Source organism: Plasmodium vivax, chromosome 8 (assembly GCF_000002415.2).
Source record: "Plasmodium vivax chromosome 8, whole genome shotgun sequence".
Lineage (NCBI taxonomy): Eukaryota > Apicomplexa > Aconoidasida > Haemosporida > Plasmodiidae > Plasmodium > Plasmodium vivax.
In genome coordinates, this window is record NC_009913.1 from 1,128,494 (window position 1) to 1,150,765 (window position 22,272).

At 47.6% G+C, this 22,272-nt stretch overlaps 5 protein-coding genes across 5 annotated transcripts; 2 read left to right on the forward strand and 3 right to left on the reverse strand.

Annotated features, from left to right (window-relative positions):
• Positions 1 to 1,160: 1,160 nt before the first annotated feature.
• PVX_095460 (hypothetical protein, conserved) lies at positions 1,161 to 2,006 on the forward strand (the record flags this gene model as incomplete). The annotated part of the gene is made up of 1 exon (XM_001614508.1): positions 1,161 to 2,006. One exon carries the CDS (start codon positions 1,161 to 1,163, stop codon positions 2,004 to 2,006), a length of 846 nt encoding a protein of 281 aa, XP_001614558.1.
• A 199-nt stretch (positions 2,007 to 2,205) lies between these two features.
• On the reverse strand, positions 2,206 to 7,573 carry PVX_095465 (hypothetical protein, conserved; the record flags this gene model as incomplete). Its single annotated transcript, XM_001614509.1, has 7 exons — positions 2,206 to 2,273; positions 2,581 to 6,399; positions 6,526 to 6,639; positions 6,830 to 6,903; positions 7,199 to 7,229; positions 7,273 to 7,318; positions 7,448 to 7,573. The coding sequence occupies 7 exons, from the start codon at positions 7,571 to 7,573 to the stop codon at positions 2,206 to 2,208; spliced, it is 4,278 nt and encodes a 1,425-aa protein (XP_001614559.1).
• Positions 7,574 to 7,722: 149 nt separating this feature from the next.
• On the reverse strand, positions 7,723 to 9,673 carry PVX_095470 (hypothetical protein, conserved; the record flags this gene model as incomplete). The annotated part of the gene is made up of 6 exons (XM_001614510.1): positions 9,178 to 9,673; positions 9,011 to 9,078; positions 8,838 to 8,892; positions 8,628 to 8,680; positions 8,301 to 8,376; positions 7,723 to 8,208 (listed from the first exon to the last, which is right to left on the reverse strand). Exons 1-6 carry the CDS (start codon positions 9,385 to 9,387, stop codon positions 7,723 to 7,725), a joined length of 948 nt encoding a protein of 315 aa, XP_001614560.1. The 5' UTR covers positions 9,388 to 9,673.
• Positions 9,674 to 10,641: 968 nt separating this feature from the next.
• On the reverse strand, positions 10,642 to 16,962 carry PVX_095475 (CTRP adhesive protein (invasive stage), putative; the record flags this gene model as incomplete). The annotated part of the gene is made up of 2 exons (XM_001614511.1): positions 10,642 to 11,625; positions 11,761 to 16,962. The coding sequence occupies 2 exons, from the start codon at positions 16,960 to 16,962 to the stop codon at positions 10,642 to 10,644; spliced, it is 6,186 nt and encodes a 2,061-aa protein (XP_001614561.1).
• Positions 16,963 to 20,776: 3,814 nt separating this feature from the next.
• On the forward strand, positions 20,777 to 21,460 carry PVX_095480 (translation initiation factor E4, putative; the record flags this gene model as incomplete). The annotated part of the gene is made up of 1 exon (XM_001614512.1): positions 20,777 to 21,460. The coding sequence occupies one exon, from the start codon at positions 20,777 to 20,779 to the stop codon at positions 21,458 to 21,460; it is 684 nt and encodes a 227-aa protein (XP_001614562.1).
• Positions 21,461 to 22,272: the final 812 nt, after the last annotated feature.

Genomic DNA, 22,272 nt, shown 5'->3' on the forward strand with positions numbered 1-22,272 from the left:
GTAGTTACCACCCGCTGGCGCGCACTTGTGCCGTTCCCGGATGCACTCAACCGAACGGGAGTCACAGGAAGTCGACCGGGGGCGACACTCTCTGGCTTTCCCTCACCGCGCGCTCGACTGTGCGCCGCCCTTTGGCACGACCAAGTGGAAGAAAAAAAAAAAAAAAAGAACAAACGAAACAGAAGCAGAGCAGAGCAAAGCATAGCAAAGCAAATCATAGCAGTATGCTAATCATGCGAAAAACGCAAACGAAGCAAACGCGGGAATAAACTCCAAGGGCGAGCTTGCGAAGCGCTTCGGCAAAATGACCCATTTTTCGTAAGCCCCTCTGCAAATATGCAATTGCGCACAGGAAAAAGGAGGCACACCAGATTAAGGCATATGTATAAATAACGTATGCATAACTTACATGTGAATAATACCAACATGCACAGCCCCTTTGTTGGCATGCTTTCTCCCCTTCACGAGGAAAAAAAGAGAATTCGCTGCTCCCTCGTGGAGGTGTGACGTGACGAATTTCACCCGCACAAAGGAAAGAGAAGCCAAGCCAAAACGCGGCCTCCTATTTTTTTTTTACCGAAAGGGAGGCGGCCAGCTGGGTTAAGCGACTTACCTGAGCGTGTATAAATGAACCTCTGAGGTAGATGCCTGTCGCGGGGCCAGCTGACACGACAGAGCACACCGATTTGCGCGAGTGCGCTGGGGAGGAGTAGTCAACCGGGTGAAGCACAAGGGGAGCGATTAGCACGTACTGTCTCCACGTGAGGAAAAAAAAAACAAACAAACAAACAAACAGGAACAGTAGCAGTAACAGGAACAGGAACAGTAACGGGAAGAGGGACCGCGCTAGTGCTACTGAGCAGGCGGGTTGCCCGAACGAAGTTGCCGCTGCGCAGTGCCTTTTTTCGAACGCCCCCATTTCCCCCCCGAGGAGGGAAGGGTGAAGGCCGTCTGTATGCACGCCAGTGTATGCGCTTGTACAGGCGTGCAGCGAGGCTGAAGCCAAGGCTCGCCCCACCGTCACGAGGACTATCGTTTGGACTACCAGTTGGACCACCACGCGGAATACCACGCAGCCCTCCAGTTGAAGCGCCGCTCCCCCCCATTCATGCAATTTGGCAACCGCACTCAAAAGACACGCACCCCAGTCGAGCTTCAAAATGGAGGGCACTTCCTTCGCAAGGCTGCTCCTTTACCTGGCGGTTTTCATCAATTGCACAGCTGCTTACTCATTTAGCCAATCTAAGAATGCAAGACAAAATGGGAACGTCTTTTTCACGCCAATGCCAACCAGGGAGGGAAGGGAAAGCCATTTGAAGGAGGCGAGCCAAAACGCTCAGGAGGGTTACAACCCTAGAAAGGAAAAAAATGCCGTCAAGATAAAAAAAAATTTGAACAAGCTATTTAAGACGTTATATCCGAATGAGGCACAGATGGAGGAAAGGGAACGAAGGGAAGGTGATTGCCAAGGGAGGGGCATCGATTACATGGCGGGCGCGGAGGATATGCATGGTATGCATGCTAAGCAGGGAACGCAGACGAAGAATAGAAGCTACGATGGGGTGGGAGCTGCCACTTACAGCGCATTTCCAAGGGGGAGTCACGATGAAGAGGTGCGGAACGGACGACGCAAGGGGGGCCTCCCCAGTGGGAATGTCCTGAGCAGAGATTTGCCCAGCAGTTACGCGGTTGGCCAAGGGGGGGAAACGGGTGAGTACCACGGTGGAGGTAACGTCGAACGGAGCCAGAAGGGAGAAGCAAACCAGCAGAACGCCGCCAACCAACAGAGCCCCGCCAACCAGCAGAGCGCACTTCACCTTTGGGGGGAAAGCGAAAAACTAAAAAGTGAATCCAAATTTGCCCTGATGGATTATCTGAAGGATTTCTTCCAGAAATCGACCTACATGAAAAAGTTTCAGAATTTTATCGAAATTTTTTTTAACAAATATGATCAGCGTGTGTTAGAGTCTACGATTTTTTTTAATTTTGACGAGACGTTATTTTAGGGATGCTTCTTCGGGGCGGACGGTTGGGCAAGCGGGACGTTAGCCCTTTTTGCGCCTACGTGCCTGTCTGTGTGCTGCAAAAACGTCACCCTGGCAGTGAAGCTGTGGAAAGAAGAAGCAACGGGGGGTTGCCTTTGCGGCGCGCGTAGGGAGTAATAGGCACACCCCCATCCGTGAACTCCTGACCCTCCCCCTTTTTTTAAATCACTGGCCATTGCGAGAGCATTATCGAATTTAATGCTTCCCGCGTGGGGAGCAGTAGTCTCGCTAGCGTCGTCGAAGTTGAGACGAAGTTGTGACGAAGTTGCGTTGAAGTTGCGTCGAAGTTGCGTCGAAGTTGCGTCGAAGCTGCGGCGAAGTTGCTTCGCCCCCCTTTAGCAGCCGCAAGGATAGCTGGTGTGAAAAAAAATGAGTATTTCCCTTACCCGCACCTGTGGAGGAGTGAAAGGGAGGCGCCGCGGTTAGTTGCGTGGATGCATGGATGTGTGCATTCGTGCATTCGTGCGTGCTCATCGGCACGTCGCACTTAAGCATATGGGCACCTGCGACAACGGGACTGCGCGCCACGCCCAACCTACCTTTTTTTTTGTATTAAACAGCGTCGCAGAATGGTCTTGCCCCCTTCTCAAACCATTTAGTCCCTCCCCCTTTGGCTGCGCAGGGGACACGAGGGCCACATCCCCCGCCCTCCCCTCTGCACTCTTCATTTTCTCCATGACGCACTTTTCAAAGGAGGAGACCACTTCTGCATTTTTTTTCAACAAATAATTTTTTACATAAATTTGGACATGTTCGTAAAAATTAGGAAATAAACTAAGTGAAAATAAACAATTAAAAACGAATTTATTTAGCAGATAAGTTTCGTAGCTCCTCTTTTGTGTTTCTTCCTTTTTGAGTTTTTTCCGTGTGTCCGCGAAATCGAATAGTCCCAGGGCGGCAAACTGTGCGAATGTGAAATGGTCGATGCTTTCTTCGCAGTTTTTTTTTTTTTTCGTCTTGTTCAGGTGGTTTCTCTCTGCGCAGTTTTCGCTAGCTGCTGGGTTGGCGGTATTCCTTGAGAAGAAATGCGCGGCGTCTTCCGAGTTGCACTTTTCGCCACTCTGTTCGTCACCCCGCTCAGCCTGAGCGCCTCCGCCAAGGGGGCTGCCCCCATCAGCCAAGCTTGCCCAAAAGGAGAGGCAGCCCCTCAGCACCTGCAGCAGTTCGCCCCCACTGAGCTCCCCCGTGGATGCCAGCTTCTGCTCCAGGACGTTCAGGTAGTTCGGGAAAATCTGACCGTAGGGGGGGAGAAGTGGCGAGTAGAAGTGACACGTAGCAATGACACGCGGCAATGCTGGGTAGACGTAGCAATGCTGGGCAGACGTGGCAGCCACGCACACGGGCCACCCCGAAAACGCGCACGCAGAGCCAACCTTGTGAGCGCAAGTAGGATGGCCCTCCCTTTTGAAGAAAAAAAAAAGGAGAAAGAAAAAAAAGTCTGGAAAAAAAGCATATCCGTTTTGCTTTCCCTCCGTGTTAGGGAAGACACATGGCGAATCGTTATGATCGTTCGTCCGACTGTTTTGGAGGAAGTGCTCCGGGGATACACTGCGCTCTTCGAAGTAGGCGTCTAGGAGAGTACCACCAATCCAATTGGAGATGGTCACTTGTTCTGTCTTGTCTTTTACAAGAAGGAGACTCTGCGTGATTGCATTTTGGAGGTCCCCCCTGGATATCACAACGGAGTGGTGTCCAACGAGGATGTGGCTCATAACATTTTTTAAAAAAGTGAACGTCATGCTCCTTCGAAAAGACTGCTTCATTTCGGTGCGGTTAAAAAAGGGATGCTCCTCATTTGCGATGTTGCCTTTTTTTTTCTTTCTCCTCCCGGCAGGTTTGTGCGCGTTATTCACGGTGGCGTTCCCTGGGGTGTTCCCCTTTCGCATCCCCCCAGTGCAGGAAAAACGGATAGGCCTTTCACTCTGGATGGCCCTCTTCACATTCACACAGGTGAGATTCACCCGTTTGTAGATGGCGAAGTAGTGTAGGGAGATAAAATCGTTAATGCAGTTGTTAAGGTCATGGAAAATGAAGAGGTACTCTCTAAGGGTAGCCACCGTATCGTTGAGGAGGCAATTAAATTTATGAACAAATCTGCAGCTGCTTAAGAAATGGAACTCTTTGGCTAGGAGGAGGAGATCCTTTTCTCGTTCCCTGTGGAAGGGGCTGTCATGCCCATTCGAGTCGTCACTTCGCGACTTGCTTGAACTTCTCCCATCCAGATGCTCCGTTAAAAACTTTCGCACATCCTCCCGAACGTTTTGCAAAAAGGGGAAGTGATAGTTGCCCCCCTCAAATGAGTAGAAATCTTTTTTACTTTTTGGGAAATAATGAAAAATGAGCAAATGTTTCTCTTTTTCATTTTTGGATGCAGACCCATCCTCCTGATTGAGGAGACAACAGATCAGTTCGTTTACAAAGTGGGCCAACTTCACATACAACTCGTGTTCTATGCTGATTGAGTAGAAGGCGAAAAAGATGAGGAGGGACATCTGCTTATCCATCCACTTCGGTATGTACATTTTCTGCTTCTGTGTGGAGTCCTTTTTCCCCTTCAAAATGCGCAGCCATATTTTTAACATAATGCTGTTCATCTCTTTACACAAGACTAGATCCACTTTTTTGTTTCGAATCCCAGAGGTTCTCAATCGGTTGTAGGACTGAACGATTTCGTTGATGGGTTCTATTTCTACCTCCTCTGTGAATATGTGCATATTTCTATGTACCTCTTCGACCGTCTGTTTTACGTTCTTTTTTAGATTTTCTCTCCACATGAAGAGGTTGAAGAGGTGGGATATGTACCCCTTGACGATGTGGCAGTAGCGCAGTTTGAAGTAGGTGGCTGTGCGGCTGTCCACCCTGCGGGGGAGGGGGTTTCCCCCCGGGTGGGGGTCTCTTTTAGCGGCACAGTTGTTTTCCATTTTGGAGTCTTTTTCGCCTTCCACTTTGGCGTCTTTTTCGCCTTCCACTTTGGCGTCTTTTTTGCCCTCCACTTTGGCGTCCTTTTCTCCCTCCATTTTGGCGTCCTTTTCTCCCTCCATTTTGGCTTCTTTTTCACCTATGCCCCCCCCGGGGGAAGCCACTTCCCCTCCGCTGCGCCCCCGCCCACTCCGCAAAACCCTCGAAACTAAAAGACTCGCCGACCTGCAGGGGTGCCTCCCCAGCAGATGAAACCGCGGGTAGGTGGCCCCCCCCTCGTTTTCCCTTAGGAATGCCTCCACCTCTTGGCAGCTTCGGTCCATCTGGAAAATCCGTCTCATTAGATGCAAGTTGGGGCGGAACTTTTGCTCATCCGGAGAGGTGCACCTGGGGTCTTTTCCGTGTTGTCCCGTTTTGGGAGTCTTTTTCGGTACCTCTTTAGGAGTCATTTTTGGAACCCCCTTCGCACCCACCATCCTGCACTTCATGGTGTGCCTTTTTTTCCTTTTACAACCTTGTGGGATCCGAAGTTCAGTGTCGCTTTCGCTTCTGCGCTTGAGCACACTAGCAGGGTTGACTCTTTTCAGTTTTATAAATACATCATCGCTTCTCTTTGGAGAGAGGTCTCCCTCCGTGTGGCTATCTCTGTCCTCTTCTCGACCACCCCCGGTGGAGAGTTCCCCCCTGGTGATGCGCCTAAATAAAATTCTGTTCATCTCCCTATTGCTCCTCTCAACGTGGAAGTGCACATCAGTCGCCCCGGAGAAGTGGTGCCTTCCCTTAACGCAATTCCAATCTTCAATGTTGCAAATAAAATTGGAGAAAAATAAAATATTTTTTTTTTCCATTTCACTGGTTTGCAGTTCCGTTGTGACTTCCTCCTCCCTGTGTGCATCGCCATCATCGGGGAGGGGCCTCACCGCAGCGTCAGTTTTACCGCTTCGCTTTTTATTACCACCATGTTTGTTCACCCCCAGTTTAGGGTCTCCTTTTCCCTCTTGATTCTCCGCTTTATTCTTATGGGGGGTGTTATCCCCAGGGGGTACTACTCCCCTTTCCAAATTGCGAAGATGCTCGTGTGAAAAACCGTTGAAGATAAAACGCTTCTTCACCTTCAGCTCAAAGAGGGCGTACTGTTTTAGGGAATAAAAGAAATTGACGATGATGTACCCCCTGTACTTGTTCCTTTTTGAGCCCTTTGCTTCTTCGTTTGGGGAGACTTCCTTTAACCCTTTGCTCTTCCCCCCCCGTCTGCTCACATGAAAGAGGTCATAGTCGTGCTTTATGAGGTAGTACAGCAAATCTGCGTAGAGACTATCCCTGTTTTTTTCTTCATAATTCTTTTGCTCCAACGTTTGAGCGATCCTTTTTATCTTCCTGGCGATTCTCCGTTTGGTCTTTTGTGCGTCTGTACTTGTCTCCAACCGCGGGGCTGCTGTTGGCGGTGCGGCGGTTATCGGTTAGCGATGCGACGTGGCGGGCTTGCTCTTCAGCGAGAGAAACTACCTCTGCAGCTGTGCCGGTTTCCCCCTTTGGGATGCATCCCACCTGCTGTACTTACCATCGTGACTGCTCCCCCCGCTGCAAACCCGTCGGACGTCCTCTTCAATCTCATCAACGTCGTATACCTTTAGGGGGAACTTCCTCCTCAAATGTTCAGCCAGCCTTTTAGCGTCTACAAACAGGGGAAGCGGTACGGAGTGACGCGCGTGGGGAGGCAGCTCTGCTTAGCATGACGCTATTTGAGGAGGCCACCTGCAGTTGTCTCTCCCCATCTGCCTGACCAGCATGCGATCACTCTCTCGCTTTCTCCCTCCCTTTCTCCATGTGTATGCGCCCAATTGAACCCAGTTCTCTTGGCCCACCTTTTTTGATCTTCCCCGTGATTGCAATTTTCAGGGGCAGGGTGTACTTCCCCCGGGGATGGTTCTCCCTCGGGCTGGAAATGCGGAAAGAAAAAAAAAAAAAATAAAAAAATAATAATAATAATAATAATAATAAATTAGTACACTCGAATGAACGTCGGCATAACTCTCATCGAGGTGGCAGCAACTAAGGGGGAAGGGGGAGGGATCCCCCTGCATGTGCCTTTCACGCGGACCCTTTTTTAAACAGTGTCAACAGTAAACTCTTCAGCAGCGGCAATTCTTTAACTTCTAATTTGGGGCAAATGCAAAAAAGGAGAAGCAGCTATAATGGGGTGTCGCTTCATTCGCTTGCAGTGGGGCATTTACCCCTCTTTGGAGAGGCCCCAAAACCACATGGCTAAAAAAAAGACACATTCATTTGGGGCCTCTTCAAATTTAACTTTCTTCAACAACGTCCATTGGAAAAGTGGAGAAGTGTTTGTCCCCCTGAGGAAGGATATTAAACGTGAATGAACAAAAAGGGGAGAAAAAAAAAAAAAAAAAAAAAAAAAAAAAAAGCCAGAACAGGTACATATGTGCGCAAAATTTCCCGTTCCTTGTTAAGCATCTTCTCACCATTCTCTCCTTTACGTAATTCATATCAATCTGTGAGAGGCCCTCCAGCAGTTTTTCTTTATAATCTGAGTAGCGCCTTCCATAGCGAATGTCCGGGTGCTCAGAATGGAGCTCTTTCCTGTTCATCCCAGACAGCTCGCCTTGGTTAGCCAGATACGCCAGCATGTGCATGTACGCGCGTTTTTCTGTGCCGTTCCCTTTTCCCGCTGTGTGGTGGGTGATAGAAGGGGGGATGGGGGGCCACTTTGACTAAGAGGAACCCAACTGGCCGGTGCCTACACGTTTATCCATGCAGGTATCACCCTGTGCCAACCTGAAACGTTTCGCAGATCCAGGCGGAAAAGACAATCCACGGTCCCTTGGCATCTGAGAAGATTCAGCTGGTTCGGCGGGCCCCGAGGGAGCCCTTCGGTGGGTCTGCCTTCGGTTGTTTTCCCCGCCATTTTTTGCTCATTCTCCTCTTTTTTCACCTCTTTTTGTTCCTCTTTTCGTTCCCCTTTTTTTTGCTTTTTCTCCCCCTTCTCAAACACGCCCATCGGCGTGCCCGCCACAGCTAGCTCATTCACGCGGGCGTTGTTTTGGGCAAGCTCACTCATATTTTTTATCTTCCTCATAAAAAAAGACTTCTCCAAGGAGAACAAGGCGTCGTAAAAAAAGGAGTCGCCGTAGGTGGTCCCCATTTGTGCCACCTTGAACGCGGCGTGGATGATGCTCTTCACCACGCCCTGCACTTTTCGCTTCCCCTCTTGGCGCGCCTTTTGCTGCAAGGGGGGGAAGCAAATGGGGCGAAGCAAATGGGAGCGGCACAAATGGACGCGCTGCAAATGGACGGGTTCCCCTGCCGCCTAACTACCTGCTCCTTCCTTTCGAAGTCCCTGTACTCCCTCTGGTTCCGCGCGAACATCTGCTTCCCCATCTGCTCGTAGTGCCTAAATTGGTTTACACGCATGAAGGGGGGGAAAAAAAGGTCAGTAGGGGGAAAATACATACCACACATGGGGGAGAGGAGAAGAAGAAGAAGCTGCCAAGAGAAGAAGCGGCCAAGAGAAGAAGTGCCAAGAGAAGAAGCGGCCAAGAGAAGAAGTGCCAAGAGAAGAAGCGGCCAAGAGAAGAAGTGCCAAGAGAAGAAGCGGCCAAGAGAAGAAGTGCCAAGAGAAGACTCGGCTACCACCGCAGTTACCTCTGTTTTAATTTGCGGTGTCTAAGGTGGCTCTCCCGCTCCAAAGTGCTTTCCTAAAAGAGAAGCGCCCCCATGTGGTGTTGACTTTATTTCCACTTCATCACTCCAGGGGGTAGTCAAGCCGAGCAAAAAAAATGCACACAAATTTAGCATCCCAAAAAAAGTATGCCCCTTTTCTTTTTTTTTTTTCTTCATTTGCAAAGCTCCTACCATGTACTGCTCCTCCTTGTGCATCTTATAACTCTCCGTCAACTCCAGCCTAAAACTGCGATGAGCATTACATAGGCCAAATGTGCAGTGTACACAAAAAAAAGGAGGGAAAAAAATAAACTGGTGCATTGAAATGGCGAAGTGGAGAAATTCCCGCCGCTAATTATGAGTACCTGCGCGCACAAGCCAGTCTAGCACTGAACGCTTTTACAACATCGCTGGTCCCATAATCGGAAAGGACCTACATTAAGCAAAGGTTGGCCAAAGTTATGGGCATACCTCCCACATTCAAGTGACCTTTTCGATGCCCAAGTCGCCTCTTCCGCTTGGCGGTGCTTACCCTTTCCAAATTGCTCCAGTTAAAAGAGGAGAACACATCGTGGCGAGAGTGAATAAACGCCTGGTTCACATTCTTCAAGTAGCCCTTAAAATTCTGGCGGAACTTCTCACCGTTAACATCGATGGGGAGCTTTTCCACATGGGGACCCCTTCCACCCTTTTTGCTTTCCTTCGCAAAATTGGTACACTCCACGCAATGGGGATGATCCATTTGGGGTCTCGACTTGTCTAGACATTCCACTGGCGAGTAAGTGTATTCGTGTTTGTGTGCATGTAGGCCCGGGGGGGAGCGGAGCAGAGAAGTGACGCCCAGAAACGGAGCCAAGGAGCGAAGCTAATTTACAGTGCCATCTATTAACGGAACAAAACTGAAGCGCTCACCCTGGCGCCCCCCCCAACGCAGCCGAGAGGACCCCTTTTTTAAAATCGGCGCTTAGCCCATCTGAGAGTAAAAAGCGTGCACCTTTTTCACCATTTGCACAGAATCGTTTTGCGGGAAAAAAAAATAAATAAGATAATAAAATAGAAAAAAAATAACATAAAAAATAGAAAAAAAAATAAAAACGTCCCTACTTAGTAAATCCTACTAAACGATGGACGCGTCGTTTTTTCTGCCCATTTTCGTTGAGCCAAGTGTTCCCCTAAAAGATGCTATCGGGACAGCGGGCTATGCCTGCATCTGCACGGGCCGCTTCATTTTTATGCTTCTCTATCCCTATGTGCGTCTCAAACGGGAGCTAGTTTCGCGCCCCTTACGGACCAACTGTGCACGTGTACGCTACTGCATTACGCAGGTTTGCGTGCGCTGACGAATTAGCGCGAGTACCCTTTTCCCCGCGCTTGCGAAGTGCCAACTCGATGGGGCTTCTATCTGAAGCGCCCCTTTTTTCTTCAAACCGCCCCTCAACATGAACACATGGGCCGAACCGCTCCCGCAAATATGAAAAGGCAGCGAAAGAACTACAGAGAAACACAGCATCTGTGTAAAAATCGCCTCCTACATGCGCCCCACACACAGTGCCCTATATATGCCACTGCGCTATCCCACCTAATAATAAGTACAGCGTGAACAGATCTGCAAACTAATTGCCGAAAAATGAAACGCCTTTTTTAAGTCTACTATGTGTGTTATGTTCCAAAATTATGTAACAAACTTCGCATGAATGGAGAAAAAAAAAAAAAAAAAAAAAAAATGTCCCACCTTGCGAGGGGATTTACAAGGTACCTGGGACAGTAAGCCAAAGCAGCGCTCTAATAGAGCAAACGGTTCTACATAAAAAATGGCGCAGCGGGGGTGGGGGGGCCAAACTTGCGCGCAACTCCATTTCGGCCGTGTCTCCTCGCCGAGCGTGCTGCCATCAAAACGGGAAGGCCCGACAGGTATGTGTAGTTTTCAGTTTGTTGTTTTGTGTGTTTGCTTGTGTGTGTACTGCTGCTACCCCCCCTCACGCTGCTCCCACCCCCCTCAGTTCCACATGGGGTCGTTGGCGTCAATCACCTCGAAGTCTTCATTCGACTTCTCCACCTCTGCCCCGTCCGTTTCCACGTTCTCGAACTCCATGTTGGAGCTGTGCGGGGCCTCCCCTCCATTCAGGGTGTTGTAGCCGTATATCATGCCCCCCACGCCCAGCGCCGCGAGCCCGAGGATGCCTGCGGCCAGCGAGACCTTCTCCCCGGTCCCCATGCCGCCGCTGTCGCTGCCATTGCCGCTACCACTGCCGCTACCACTTCCGCCTCCTCCCGAGGGCGGCGCGCACGCCGGCACGCTGCAGGCCTCGCGCTCCTCTATCCTTACATTCTGCTGCTCACAGGTCAGACCCATCTTGCCGTCCATGTCCTCCGATGGGGGGATCAGCTCCAGGGGCTCCTTTCGCCTCCTAACTCTATACGATTCCGTTCCGCACGTGGGGGAACACTCTCCCCAGTCTTCCCACTCGTTACACAGCGCGTCGTTGCACGGGGTGGCTCCGCCCAACACGGGGCACTCTTCTTCTCTGAATAACTTGTAGTCGCTGCAAAACTTCGACGTGCTCTCTTTTCTGTGTTGCAGCAGCTCTGGTTTTCTCGTGAGGATTCTTCTCCTCGGCGAGGCATGGCATGATGTGGAGGCTCCCCGGGGCGACGTTGCGGGGCGCAATCCCGGGTGCTCCTCCTCGCCGCACCCAACCCACGTCTCCCAGTCGTTGCACTCCCCCTCATCGCAAAGGGGCAGGTCCAGACAAGGCTCCGTCTCTATCTCGTTGTGGTACTCCAAGCATAAATCCTCATCATCTCCTACAAAGCCAGTCACGTTCGAAATGAACCGCCTCATCCTCATTCCGACGTTGCACTTGCGGTCGCACTCGGACCATTCGGACCAGCTGCCGCAGGGGTTGTCCGTGCAAGGGACGCCGTTAGATCCGTCATCACGCTCGACTTTGTTCTGGTAGTAAGCTTCGCACTCGTGCGCCTGGCTGGATGGGTTCGGGCGGGGAACGGAGCCGGCTGGTGATGGCGGTGGGTGCGCCGCTCCGCCGCTTCCACGACCACCACTTCCACCGCTTCCGCCGCTACTACCACCGGAGAAGAGGCGCGCGCGCTGCACCCTCTTCCGGGGCCCGCAGGGCGCCGACCACTCGGTCCACTCCTCCCACTCGAAGCACTTCTCATCTTCACACGCAGGAACCGAGCACACCTCCGTTTCGGACTTTTCGAACGTCGAGCAGTGCGCGTACTCGTCCATGTCCTCCGGCAGAATGACGAACGTCCTGCTTCTCGTGGAGTATCCGCACGCCTTGGAACATGCGGACCACTCGCCCCACTCCCCGACTTCCTCGCATATTTCTGCATCGTCACAGTCTTGGACATTGCACGCTTCGACCTCGGTCGCGTTGAACAGCTGGCACGAATCGGCTTGGTCGTCTTGGAAGGAGGCTGCCAGTGGGGCGTCCCCTCTTCCCGCTGCACCCGCGCGTTGCCTCGTCCTTATGCCGTCACCGCAACTCGCGCTGCACTGGCTCCACTCGCCAAAATCGCCGCAAACATCGTTGCACTCCTCCGTAACGGGGCAGGCTCTGTACTCGATGGAGCTCAAGTCTGTACACGAGCTTCCATGCATGTGGCGGCCGTCGTCTAGGTATTCCTCCTCCTTCAAGGTATATGGCGGTCCCTTTCTCTCCCTTTTGCTAACGGCCAAGTTGTTGCACGTGGAGGAGGTGCTGCTATCTGGACATGGGCTCCAGTCACCCCACTCGGCACATTCGGCATCTGCAGGGTACTGGTTGCATATGTAGCTGCTATGTATCTCCTCAGAGGATAGTAACTTGTCCCAGGTGACCTTCACTGCGTTTTTGCAAACCCCGGATGAGGCGTTTTCACAATCCCCAAGTATTCTATACTCCTCATCGTCAACGTTATCTATGGCATAAACAAACAGGTCAATGTTATTCACTTTGAGCAGCGCTACTTCTCTGCGCAGCTCATTCAGGTCGGTGTGGGACGTTCCCTCCACTAACATAATGATGAGCTTCTTCCTTCTGTCGGGGGCGGGAGAAGAAGAAGAGGAGGAGGAGGTCTTCTTGGTGAACACCTCTTCTCGTAGGTGTTTCAAATTCCTGGCGATGTCTTTCCTGCTCGTGGACGTTTTGACCATCCTGTTCACCTTCTTAATCATTTGGTTTTTCCTATAGCTAGCTTTTCTTCCCAATTTCCATAGCACCTTTGCTGTCCTCCCCATCTTCACCAGCGTCACATGGGTCCTATTTTTGGCCAAGTAATTCGACTTGATGACGTAAGTGGAGAAGGGCCTCACGTACTTCTTCCACTGGTCATTCGTGATGCCGCGCGATTGATCTATCACTATTGCTATGTCGAAAATTTTTTTACAGGTGGGGTCATTATTGCATGCATCGTCGTCGCATTCGGTGCACGATTCGTCATCCTGGCAGGGGAGACTTGGAGGGGGCAGAGGAGGCTCAACCTGCTGCGCGCCGCCATCACCGCCACCACCACCATCACATACGTTCCTGCCTAAAAACTTCTCCACACTGTTTATGTACGAAAATCGAGAAGAGATGAAGACAGTGGGGCAAGTCTGACCGTAACGAGGAGGATCACCTCCGCTACCACTCAAGGCACATCCCGCCGCGATGAATAGTAACTCCTCGGGCAGCTTCCCAATTCCCACGACCAACAGTTTAACCTTCCTATCTGCGTACTGCTTGGACACGCTTTGCAGCATCCCCTCCTCAGACACATCGTTGTTACTATCGGTCAGCAGCAGCGCCACCTTGGGGGCGTCTTCCCTATGCCCAGTCGAAAACGACTGCTTCAACCCCACTGTTAAAGCCTCCGCAATGTTCGTTTTTCTTCCCAAGTTCGCCCACTCCGTCGACATGACTTCCAACGCGCTGAGTAGTTCCTTCTTGTCCCTCGCCACCGCACTGTCAAAGTCGGTGTTCACCGTCTTCGCGCCCAAGTGAAGAGAAAGAGAGACATGCACGTGCTTCTCACCCACGTTAAATGTGTTAACAATTTTAGTAACATATTTGGTAAGCTCATCCTTCCTCCTGCTGTTCTTCTTTGTGGAGGGGGCCCCTATGAATGTCAAGTCGAAGTAGTCTCTACAGAAGCATTCGTCACCGGTGCATGATGGAGTGGCCACTTCGGCCCCTCCTGAGGAAGGTGGTGGTGGTGGTGGTGGGTTTATCTCCGTATCGGTGTTGCATATCTTGTCCACCATCCCTTGTGATATATCTTTGAGACTGTCCCATTCGGTCTTTATTGCGAAGGGGCAATCTCCCTCCGTCTTGTGGCATCCCCCCAGTAGTCTCAACTTGGGCATACTTGCTGCGCCAACCCCAACCACCAACAGCTTCACGTTCTCCTTCTTGTACAGGGAATTTACATTAGACAAAATTTCATCTCCAGACTTGCTGTTATTCCCGTCTGTAAACAAGATGGTCACCTTGGGGACATCTGCCCTGCTGCTTGCCCCCTTTGTATAATGCTGCAAGCCATACTCTAGAGACTCCACTATGTAGGTGTGTGACCCAGCCTTATAGGTACCTTTCAACTCGGGGACTTTCCTCATTAAACTGTCCTTCTCGTAACTCTCCTTCTCGGAGAACCTCACAAAATCTCTCATATGTTTAGCGAATAGCATAATTCCTACATGGACCTTGCTCTCCGAAACTTCTAGGTTGCTTACGATCTTTTCCACGAAGGGGTACACTTGCTTTTTCCAGTTCGAGTGTCCTATGCTGGCTGATTCGTCCAGAATTAACGTCAAATCGTACATGCTTTGACACAGGCACTCGTCTCCCTGGCATTGGGGGGGAGGAACAACTGGTTCTGGGTCCGTCGGATTAGCCACTTCAGGTGGTGGTAGTGGTGGTGAGCTGCTCCCATCCTCGGGGGGTATTATCGGACCCGAGCTGCATATCCTCCTCACGAATTCGTTCGACACACTAGGCAATTGTCCCCACTCGGCCTTAATCACAAATGGGCAGTTTGCATTTCGCGTGCAGCCTACTAGTAGCCGTAGCTTGTTCTCATCAGCCATCGAAACGCCCAACACTAGTAGCTTCACCTTTTCTCGCCTATACAACAAGCCAGTCTGGTATAATCTCTCATCTGACTCTCTGGAGTCATTACCGTCTGTAAAGAGCATCGTTACCTTGGGGGCATTTACTCTACTTGAGCCTTTTGTATAGCTAGCTAATGCATATACCAGGGCTTGCACAATGAAGGTTTTCTTCCCGTTTCTGTAATCCCCCTTTAAGCTCTCTATCTTCTGCAAGAGGAACGATTTGTCATATCTGGTTGCGTCGGAAAATCTCACAACGTCTCTTCTTGAGTCAGCAAAGAGTAAGAGGCCTACGTGCACTGCGCTGTAGCCCACGTGTAACGATTTTACAATTTCGGTCGCAAACGGAACGACTTCGTGGCTCCATCTGAAATTGCCTATGCTTGCCGACTCGTCCAAAATTAGGGTTAGGTCGTAGAAGTGCTTGCAGTAGCAGTCGTCCCAGTCTGCGCAGGGGGGGTGCTGCTCGTTTGGTTTATCCGAACCGTTTGGTTTATCCGAACCGTTTGGTTTATCAGCATCGCCTGGTTTCTCCGTACCGTCTGGTTTTTCCGAACTACCCGGTTTCTCCTCACCGCCTGGCTTATCCGAACTACCCGGCTTCTCCTCACCGCCCGGCTTCTCCTCACCGCCTGGGAGCTCCCCCGCATCTATGTCGCATATCTTATCCGTGATCACCTCCGTTATGCTGGTGAGCTGGTCCCAGTCGCACTTGATGACCTGCGGGCAGTGCTCATTCTCGCCGCAGCCAGCCAACATTTTTAGACTCTTTATGGTAGCTTTGTAAACCCCTACCACAATGAGCCTCACGTTTTCCTTCCTATATTTCAATCCTATATTGCGTACGTCGCTGGGTCGCCTGTAATTTTCATTGCCATCTGTGAATAGAATGGTCACTTTAGGTGCGTTGGGCCTGTTGTTTGGATGTCTCGTGAAATTTGTGAGCGAGTGTTCTAAGGCATCCACAAGGCGGGTTCCTTGTCCGCTCCCGTACTTGTCTCTCAATTCTTTAACTACATTTATTAAGGCACTCTTGTCGTATCTCGTCTCCTGTCCGTAACTAACATCTTCTTTTACCTTAATGGCAAAACGCATAATGCCTACGTGTATTTTGTCCTTGCTTATGTTTAAATTACTTACTACCTTTTCTGCAAAGGGGACAACGTCAATTTTCCACTTGTTCAGGGTAATGCTTCCGGATTCATCTAAGATTAACGTTAAGTCGTAGTAGTCTTCACAGAAACAGTCATCTCCTTGGCAGGGATTTTGCTGCGGGGGGGGAGGAGTAGTAGTAGTGGTGATCTCCTCGTCTTCCTCCTCCGTGTGACATATTTTGTTCGTTAACTTTTTCGTTATATCATTTATTGTATCCCATTCCGCCTTCATGGCATATGGGCAAGGGACATTCTTGTCTCCACAACCAGCTATTGCTCTTAAATTAACATCTTTCGCTGCTGCAACACCGAGAACTAATAATTTTACGTTTTTTTTTCTGTATGTTAATCCCATATCAAGGAGCTTTGTAGAGCTGCTTGAGGAGGTGTCGTTTCCGTCAGTAAAAAGTATGGTCACTTTGGGGGCATTGGGTCTCCCTTTCTTATGGTGAGTGTACTTCTCCAATGCGTAATCCAAAGCTGAGACAATCTTGGTTCCAGCTCCAGCAGCATATTTTTTTTTTAGCTGGTCCACTTTTTTCAAAAGCTTATCCTTCTTATAGCTTTCGTCTTCATCAAAGGTAACGTAGTCTCTGATGAAGTTGGAAAACAACAAGATTCCTGCGTGGACTTCATTTTCGCCAATATGTAAGTCCTTTATAATTTTATCTGTAAATGGGATGACATGCTTTTCCCAATTTTTAATTCCTATGCTTCCAGATTCGTCGATAATTAAAGTCAAGTCGTAAAAATTCTGACAAAAGCAGTCGTCGTCACCCACGCATGGTGGCGGGGGTGACCCTGCTGCTAATGATCCTGCCGCTAATGATCCTGCCGCTAATGATCCTACTGCTAAAGTGTTATGTTGAAGAAAAGACTGCTTTTTTGTTAATATTCTCCCCTCAGGTATGTCCTTATCGAGGGTGGCCTTCTTTACGCTGCGGCCATTCCCTGCTAAGTGGACGTACTGGTGAGAAGATTCATCTTGGCTACGCTGTGCTATCACCGTGCCGAGGTGAACAACAAGGCAGAAGTAGGAAGCTATTAACAGAAAAGACTTGTTCATTTGTCCTTCACTGTTTTTTTTTAAAGGTTTAAATGTGACGTGCTTTTTTGCATTTACGCTTAAAAAGGGTAAGCGAAATTAATCTTGAAAAAATGTATCATGCGATGAAAAAGAACTAGGAAAACATGAAGAATGAAAGATATTTCAGGTAGAGAAACAAATTCAGAAAAAATGTATATTTAAAGCTGCGTTGGAAGAAGTGGGTATGTGAAAGTCCGTTGTGTGGTCTTGAAGGGGTGAAAGGAGTAAAAAGACACACATGGGAAATGGGGACAAACGAAAAAAGGTGAACGAAACAAAATGGGGGATGAACAATACGAGCAGAACGAAACAAAAAAGGGTAAACTAAACGAAAAAGGTAAACTAAACAAAAAAAGACAAACTAAACAAAAAAAGGTGAACGAAACAAAATGGGAGACGAAAAAAAAGAGCAGAACGAAAAAAAAACACGGAGAACATGCACTGTTAAATTAGGCATAAGAAACTTCAAATGATGGAGAAATAAAAAGTTAAAAATTGTACAATTTATAAACTTTTGCAGAAAAAAATATGTAAATGAGAAAGTAAATAAGCAAATTAATAAATAAAATGAAAACAATAATAACGATAGCCGTAAAAGTTTATTTTCAAATCGAAGTTGTCGTAATGTTGCAACGTTGTAATGTTGTAATGTTGTATTTTTTTTTTTTTTTTTTTTCCAAATAGCTAGCTAACCATACAGCTAAAAAGCTGTGAGTTTTCCCCTGTCTTTTTCCTAATCTCCATTTATGGTTTGTATAATATGAGAATAATTGCAACTGCGGCTATCAGCTTAAAAGGAACAGACCTTTTCTGCATTCGTAGCTGTTCGTGTTTTGTGGGGATTATTCCTTGGATAGCCATTCTGTCTAAATTTTTGCCTGAACAAAAAAAAAAAAAAAAAAAAATGAAGATAAGCATACTTTTTATTTTTTCCTGTACATAACACTTTGCTAAGTTTATTAACATAAAAGTCATTTTGGCTTGTTCAGCTAGCTATTAATGTTTCATCTTCCTTTTTTTTTTTTTTCAACCTTTTAACATTATGTTTTTTCAAATTGGTTGGCTTGTTGCCCTGTGTTACAGCTTAGAGAGAAAAAGAAAAAAAAGCTATATTCTTTTCTTCGTAATAAAAACGACTAAGCAGCTGAGAAGCCGTGTTGGACGCGGCACCCAGCCAAATAAATAAAAAGCTTAATCTGTGCATATGTATATGTGCTTATATATGTACATATTTATAGAGTCACCTGTTCAGACCCCTGCTTGCGGTGCTACGAAACGTTCGTGAAAACTCCTTTGGGGAATACACAAGCTTGCAACCGATGCCACATTACAGGTAGTCACATATTTTTAAAGTTCATTGTGGCAGCCATTTTCGAGAATTAAAAAACGTACTTACATGTCCACCCTCCCAGCACAGAAGTTGTTGTTGAGCGCGTTGCCCACTTTACCGCTAATTCGTCCATTGTTGCGCTTTCCATCTTAATTTTTAAAATCACTTTTAAAAAAAAAAAAAAAAAGACAGCTAATCGTCATCCATTTTGAGAAAAAACTTCCCTAATTTTATTAACCCTTTTATGACAACGCAAAGAACGCAATATGGTGGAAATAGAAACTAATAACAAAAAGGGTGAGCGTCGAACACTGAGTAACCTTACGTAATCGCATATATAGCAAAGAAAAACCTAGTTGTGTATATTAAACGAGGAAGAAACGCTAATGTTAAAATGATAAATATTCGCCAAAAACGGTTTTAAAATAAGTAAAATATTCCTGAAATGTGGGCATGCATATGCATGTCCATTTCTCTGCACCTCAGTTGTGAACCCGTCTGGAAAATAATTTTTTTTTTTCTCACCCCACGTTCAGGCAAAAATGTATGCAGCTACAATTTTCTAGCTCTTACAAGTGATTCAAGTGGGCGTTTAAAACGTCTCTTAATTTGGAGGTAAAAACATGTGAACATATATTAGTTCAAATAAAGACACCCTTATAACAAAAAATTAAACTTCCATTTTTAGGGACCTGAAACACGCCCCCCATATTAAATGTAAAACATAAGTAAAAAAGTTAAAGCATCTGTTCAAACTTTCGAATGTAACGTTTTAGACTTATTTGCCCTAATTTTCCCTGCAAGGTCATTAAAGGGCGCGTTTATTTTTCATTATCACGAGCGTTTCTTTCCCTTTGAGGTTCCTTTTACGTTGGCAAGAATGAATTATGTGCATGCAAAAATGCGAAGCCCAGAAGTGGCTGCACGAGTCCACACATCGATTAAGCGCGTTTAAGCGGGGGTGGTAAAAAGGTGGGCAAACGGATAGGCAAACTGACAAGCAAAAAAAAAAACAAATAACCGCTGTGTTCGCGAGCCTCTGCGTGGTACCGTAAATATAAAAGTGTACGTTCCTGTCATGCCGAAAATGGGTAAGAAAAGAAATTTTCCAGCCCATGCAAAGATATCCGCTGCCTATCGCTGCCCACCGCAGCGCCATCCACTGGTTTTTTATTTTCTACAATTCGAGCTAATTCGATAGCCAATGTGGGAAGTATATCCCCTCTTCAATTCTACGTACAGTGTAGAGAGAGGGGACGCACGTTATGCCTATAAATTTTGATCTTCTGCAAGAAGGAAAAAACTCTGAACTGTGAAGAGTGAACGCTGTGAAGAGTGAACACTGTGAACCCTGGAAAATCCCTCAATTGTTATGCAGGCAAAAGGGTTAACTAAAATAGTTTATAACTTTGTTCCTTCCTAAGCAAACATTATATGTAGGATATTTGCAGTACTGATGCCATGCGGTACATTTTTTCGAAGTAATAAGATAAAACTTGGCGCATTTCCAATTAAATTTGCCTATTTTTGTTGCGTTTTTTTTTTTCAAAAAATTTGTAGAGCTTTATAGCATACTCAGAAAAAATGGTAATAAAAAAAAAAAAAAATGAGCTGGCAGGCGTCACGCGGTATACATCAATTCTTCTCGTATGCGGGGATGTGGCTTTTCTTTTTCGCTTCTGGCGCACTGCGGCGCAAAAAAAAAAAAAATTAACTTAAAAAAAAATTATACTTATATTTATGTATATTTTTGCATACACTTGCAACTTGCATATTAATGTACCGCGGAGCTGTCGCTTTTCTTTTTTTCTTCACTTCCACTTTGCGAAGTTCATCGATGCGTTAGCGGCCCTTTTCACGTTTTAACATTTTTTTTCCTCATTTTGTTGGCTTGAAGGCCAAAGGCTTTAAAAAACGGCTAACATGAAGGACTTCGCATCATTCTGTATAGCAGCATGTGAATAAACGGGAATTTCGTTTTGAGCGATCGGACGTTTGCAAAGCGTGTATACGCAAATGTATATGCATACGTATATGCATACTCATATGTATACATAAAATTGTACCCTTGCGAACGGTTTCCCAACGTATGCTCAGGGGGAATAAAGGGACGTATACTACGCATATGCATATATCGGCTTACTTCTGTACATGTAGCCCCTGACGGGTACCTTCTTTTTTTTTTTTTTGCGTGCCGTTCGCGTAAAGGGTGAAAAGTTAACTTTTTCCAACGACACATTTTCTGAGCCGCCCCCCTCTGTGGATTTCTCTAAAGCGGAGGAAATAACTGCGTAAAGCGGACTGCGACAAAAAAGCACCGTTTTTCGCGCTGCAAAGGGGAAATACCCACCCACACGCATAAACCTACACGTTTGGCAAACAGCTCTGAAGTAAGTCGCTATAGGCAAACATCTGTGACGGAATATAACTCACCACGCAGAGACTCCCACCCCCGCGAGCAAAATGAAGTACCTAACTTTTAACAGAAGCAATAAGGACGCAATCGACCTGTGTGAAAAGCTAGAAGCAACAAAGATAGACCTCGCGAACCCACTGCTACTACAATACAGTTGGGTCATATGGGAACAAGTGTCAGACAACAAAATTAAACAAAGTAATAACTATAAGGATTACACAAGGCCATTGGCAAAATTTAATAGTGTACAGAAATTCTGGCAACTATGGAACAGATTACCTCAGCCAAGTGACCTTCTTGCACAGAAGAGTATGACGAGGCTATCGGAAGATGGGACTCTTCGCATTATAGATGCCCTCATGATTTTTCGAGACAATATTCAACCCATGTGGGAAGACCCAGCGAATTCTGAAGGTGGTCATTTTGAGTATAAATTTGTACCAAGGGATTTTCCATACAGTCAGATAGACGAATTTTGGAACAACCTTGTTTTGGCCATCATTGGGTGCACTTTAAAACACTACAATTTAATAACAGGGATTAGGCTAGTAGATAAATTAAGCACGACGCGTCATGGGTACGTAAGAATAGAGATTTGGTACACGACGGTGCCAGACGATAGTGTTAGAAACCACCTGAGGAAGGACCTGGAGGAGCACATGTGCAATCGTATTGACGGCTCGCACGTCTATCCCCCAAGGGGGAAGAACTTCGGCCACTCGCACAAGTAGGCTTCGCACCCGGGGCAGCACTGCGGAGGGGAGAAGCGGGGCGAGGCGAAGCGAAGCGAGGTGAAGTAAAGAGTGACGAGGTAGTTCGTGACGAAGTAGGCGGAAAGCGCAACCTAGCGAAAGTTAAACGAAAACACCCACAAGTAGCCAAATTGCACCGTGCGAACCGCCCCAAGTGGGAATTTTTTTTTACGGAAAGGGTGACGCTTGTCCAAGGGGAGTCGCGCGTGCGGTGCGTCCCGAGCGAGGAGTACCCCGAATTCGCACATCGCCCCGACGTTTTTTTCTGCGCATATATGTATTTATATATGTATACGTTTATATGTGTACGTTTATATGTATACGTTTATATGTACACGTTTATATGTACACGTTTATATGTATACGTTTACATGTGCATACTTATGTACCCCTTTGCCTTTTTTTTCTCTGTAAGGGGAGGCGATTTTTCAGTAAATGTGGGTTTATTTATGTTCATCCCCTTTGGGCCCCCCTAATGTGCGTGCCAGGAGGGAAACGGCCCCGCGGGGAGTATTTATGCACACTTTAGTACGCACTTACGCGCGCCCATGCGGAAGATCCCATACACACATGTGTTAACCCCCCCGAACGCGCAAAATAACCCGTAGAAATAATCGTGTTGTTATTTCGAAAAGAATTATGCGCATTCTTTTGCAACTTGCGAAGCTCATGCGCTCGCACGCAGATACCTACACGCCAGATTTTCATTCCTTTTTGTTTTATTCCTTTTCCACGTACACCACATTTGTAGCTATTTTTGATATAAACCGAACCCTTCCATTACTAGCATT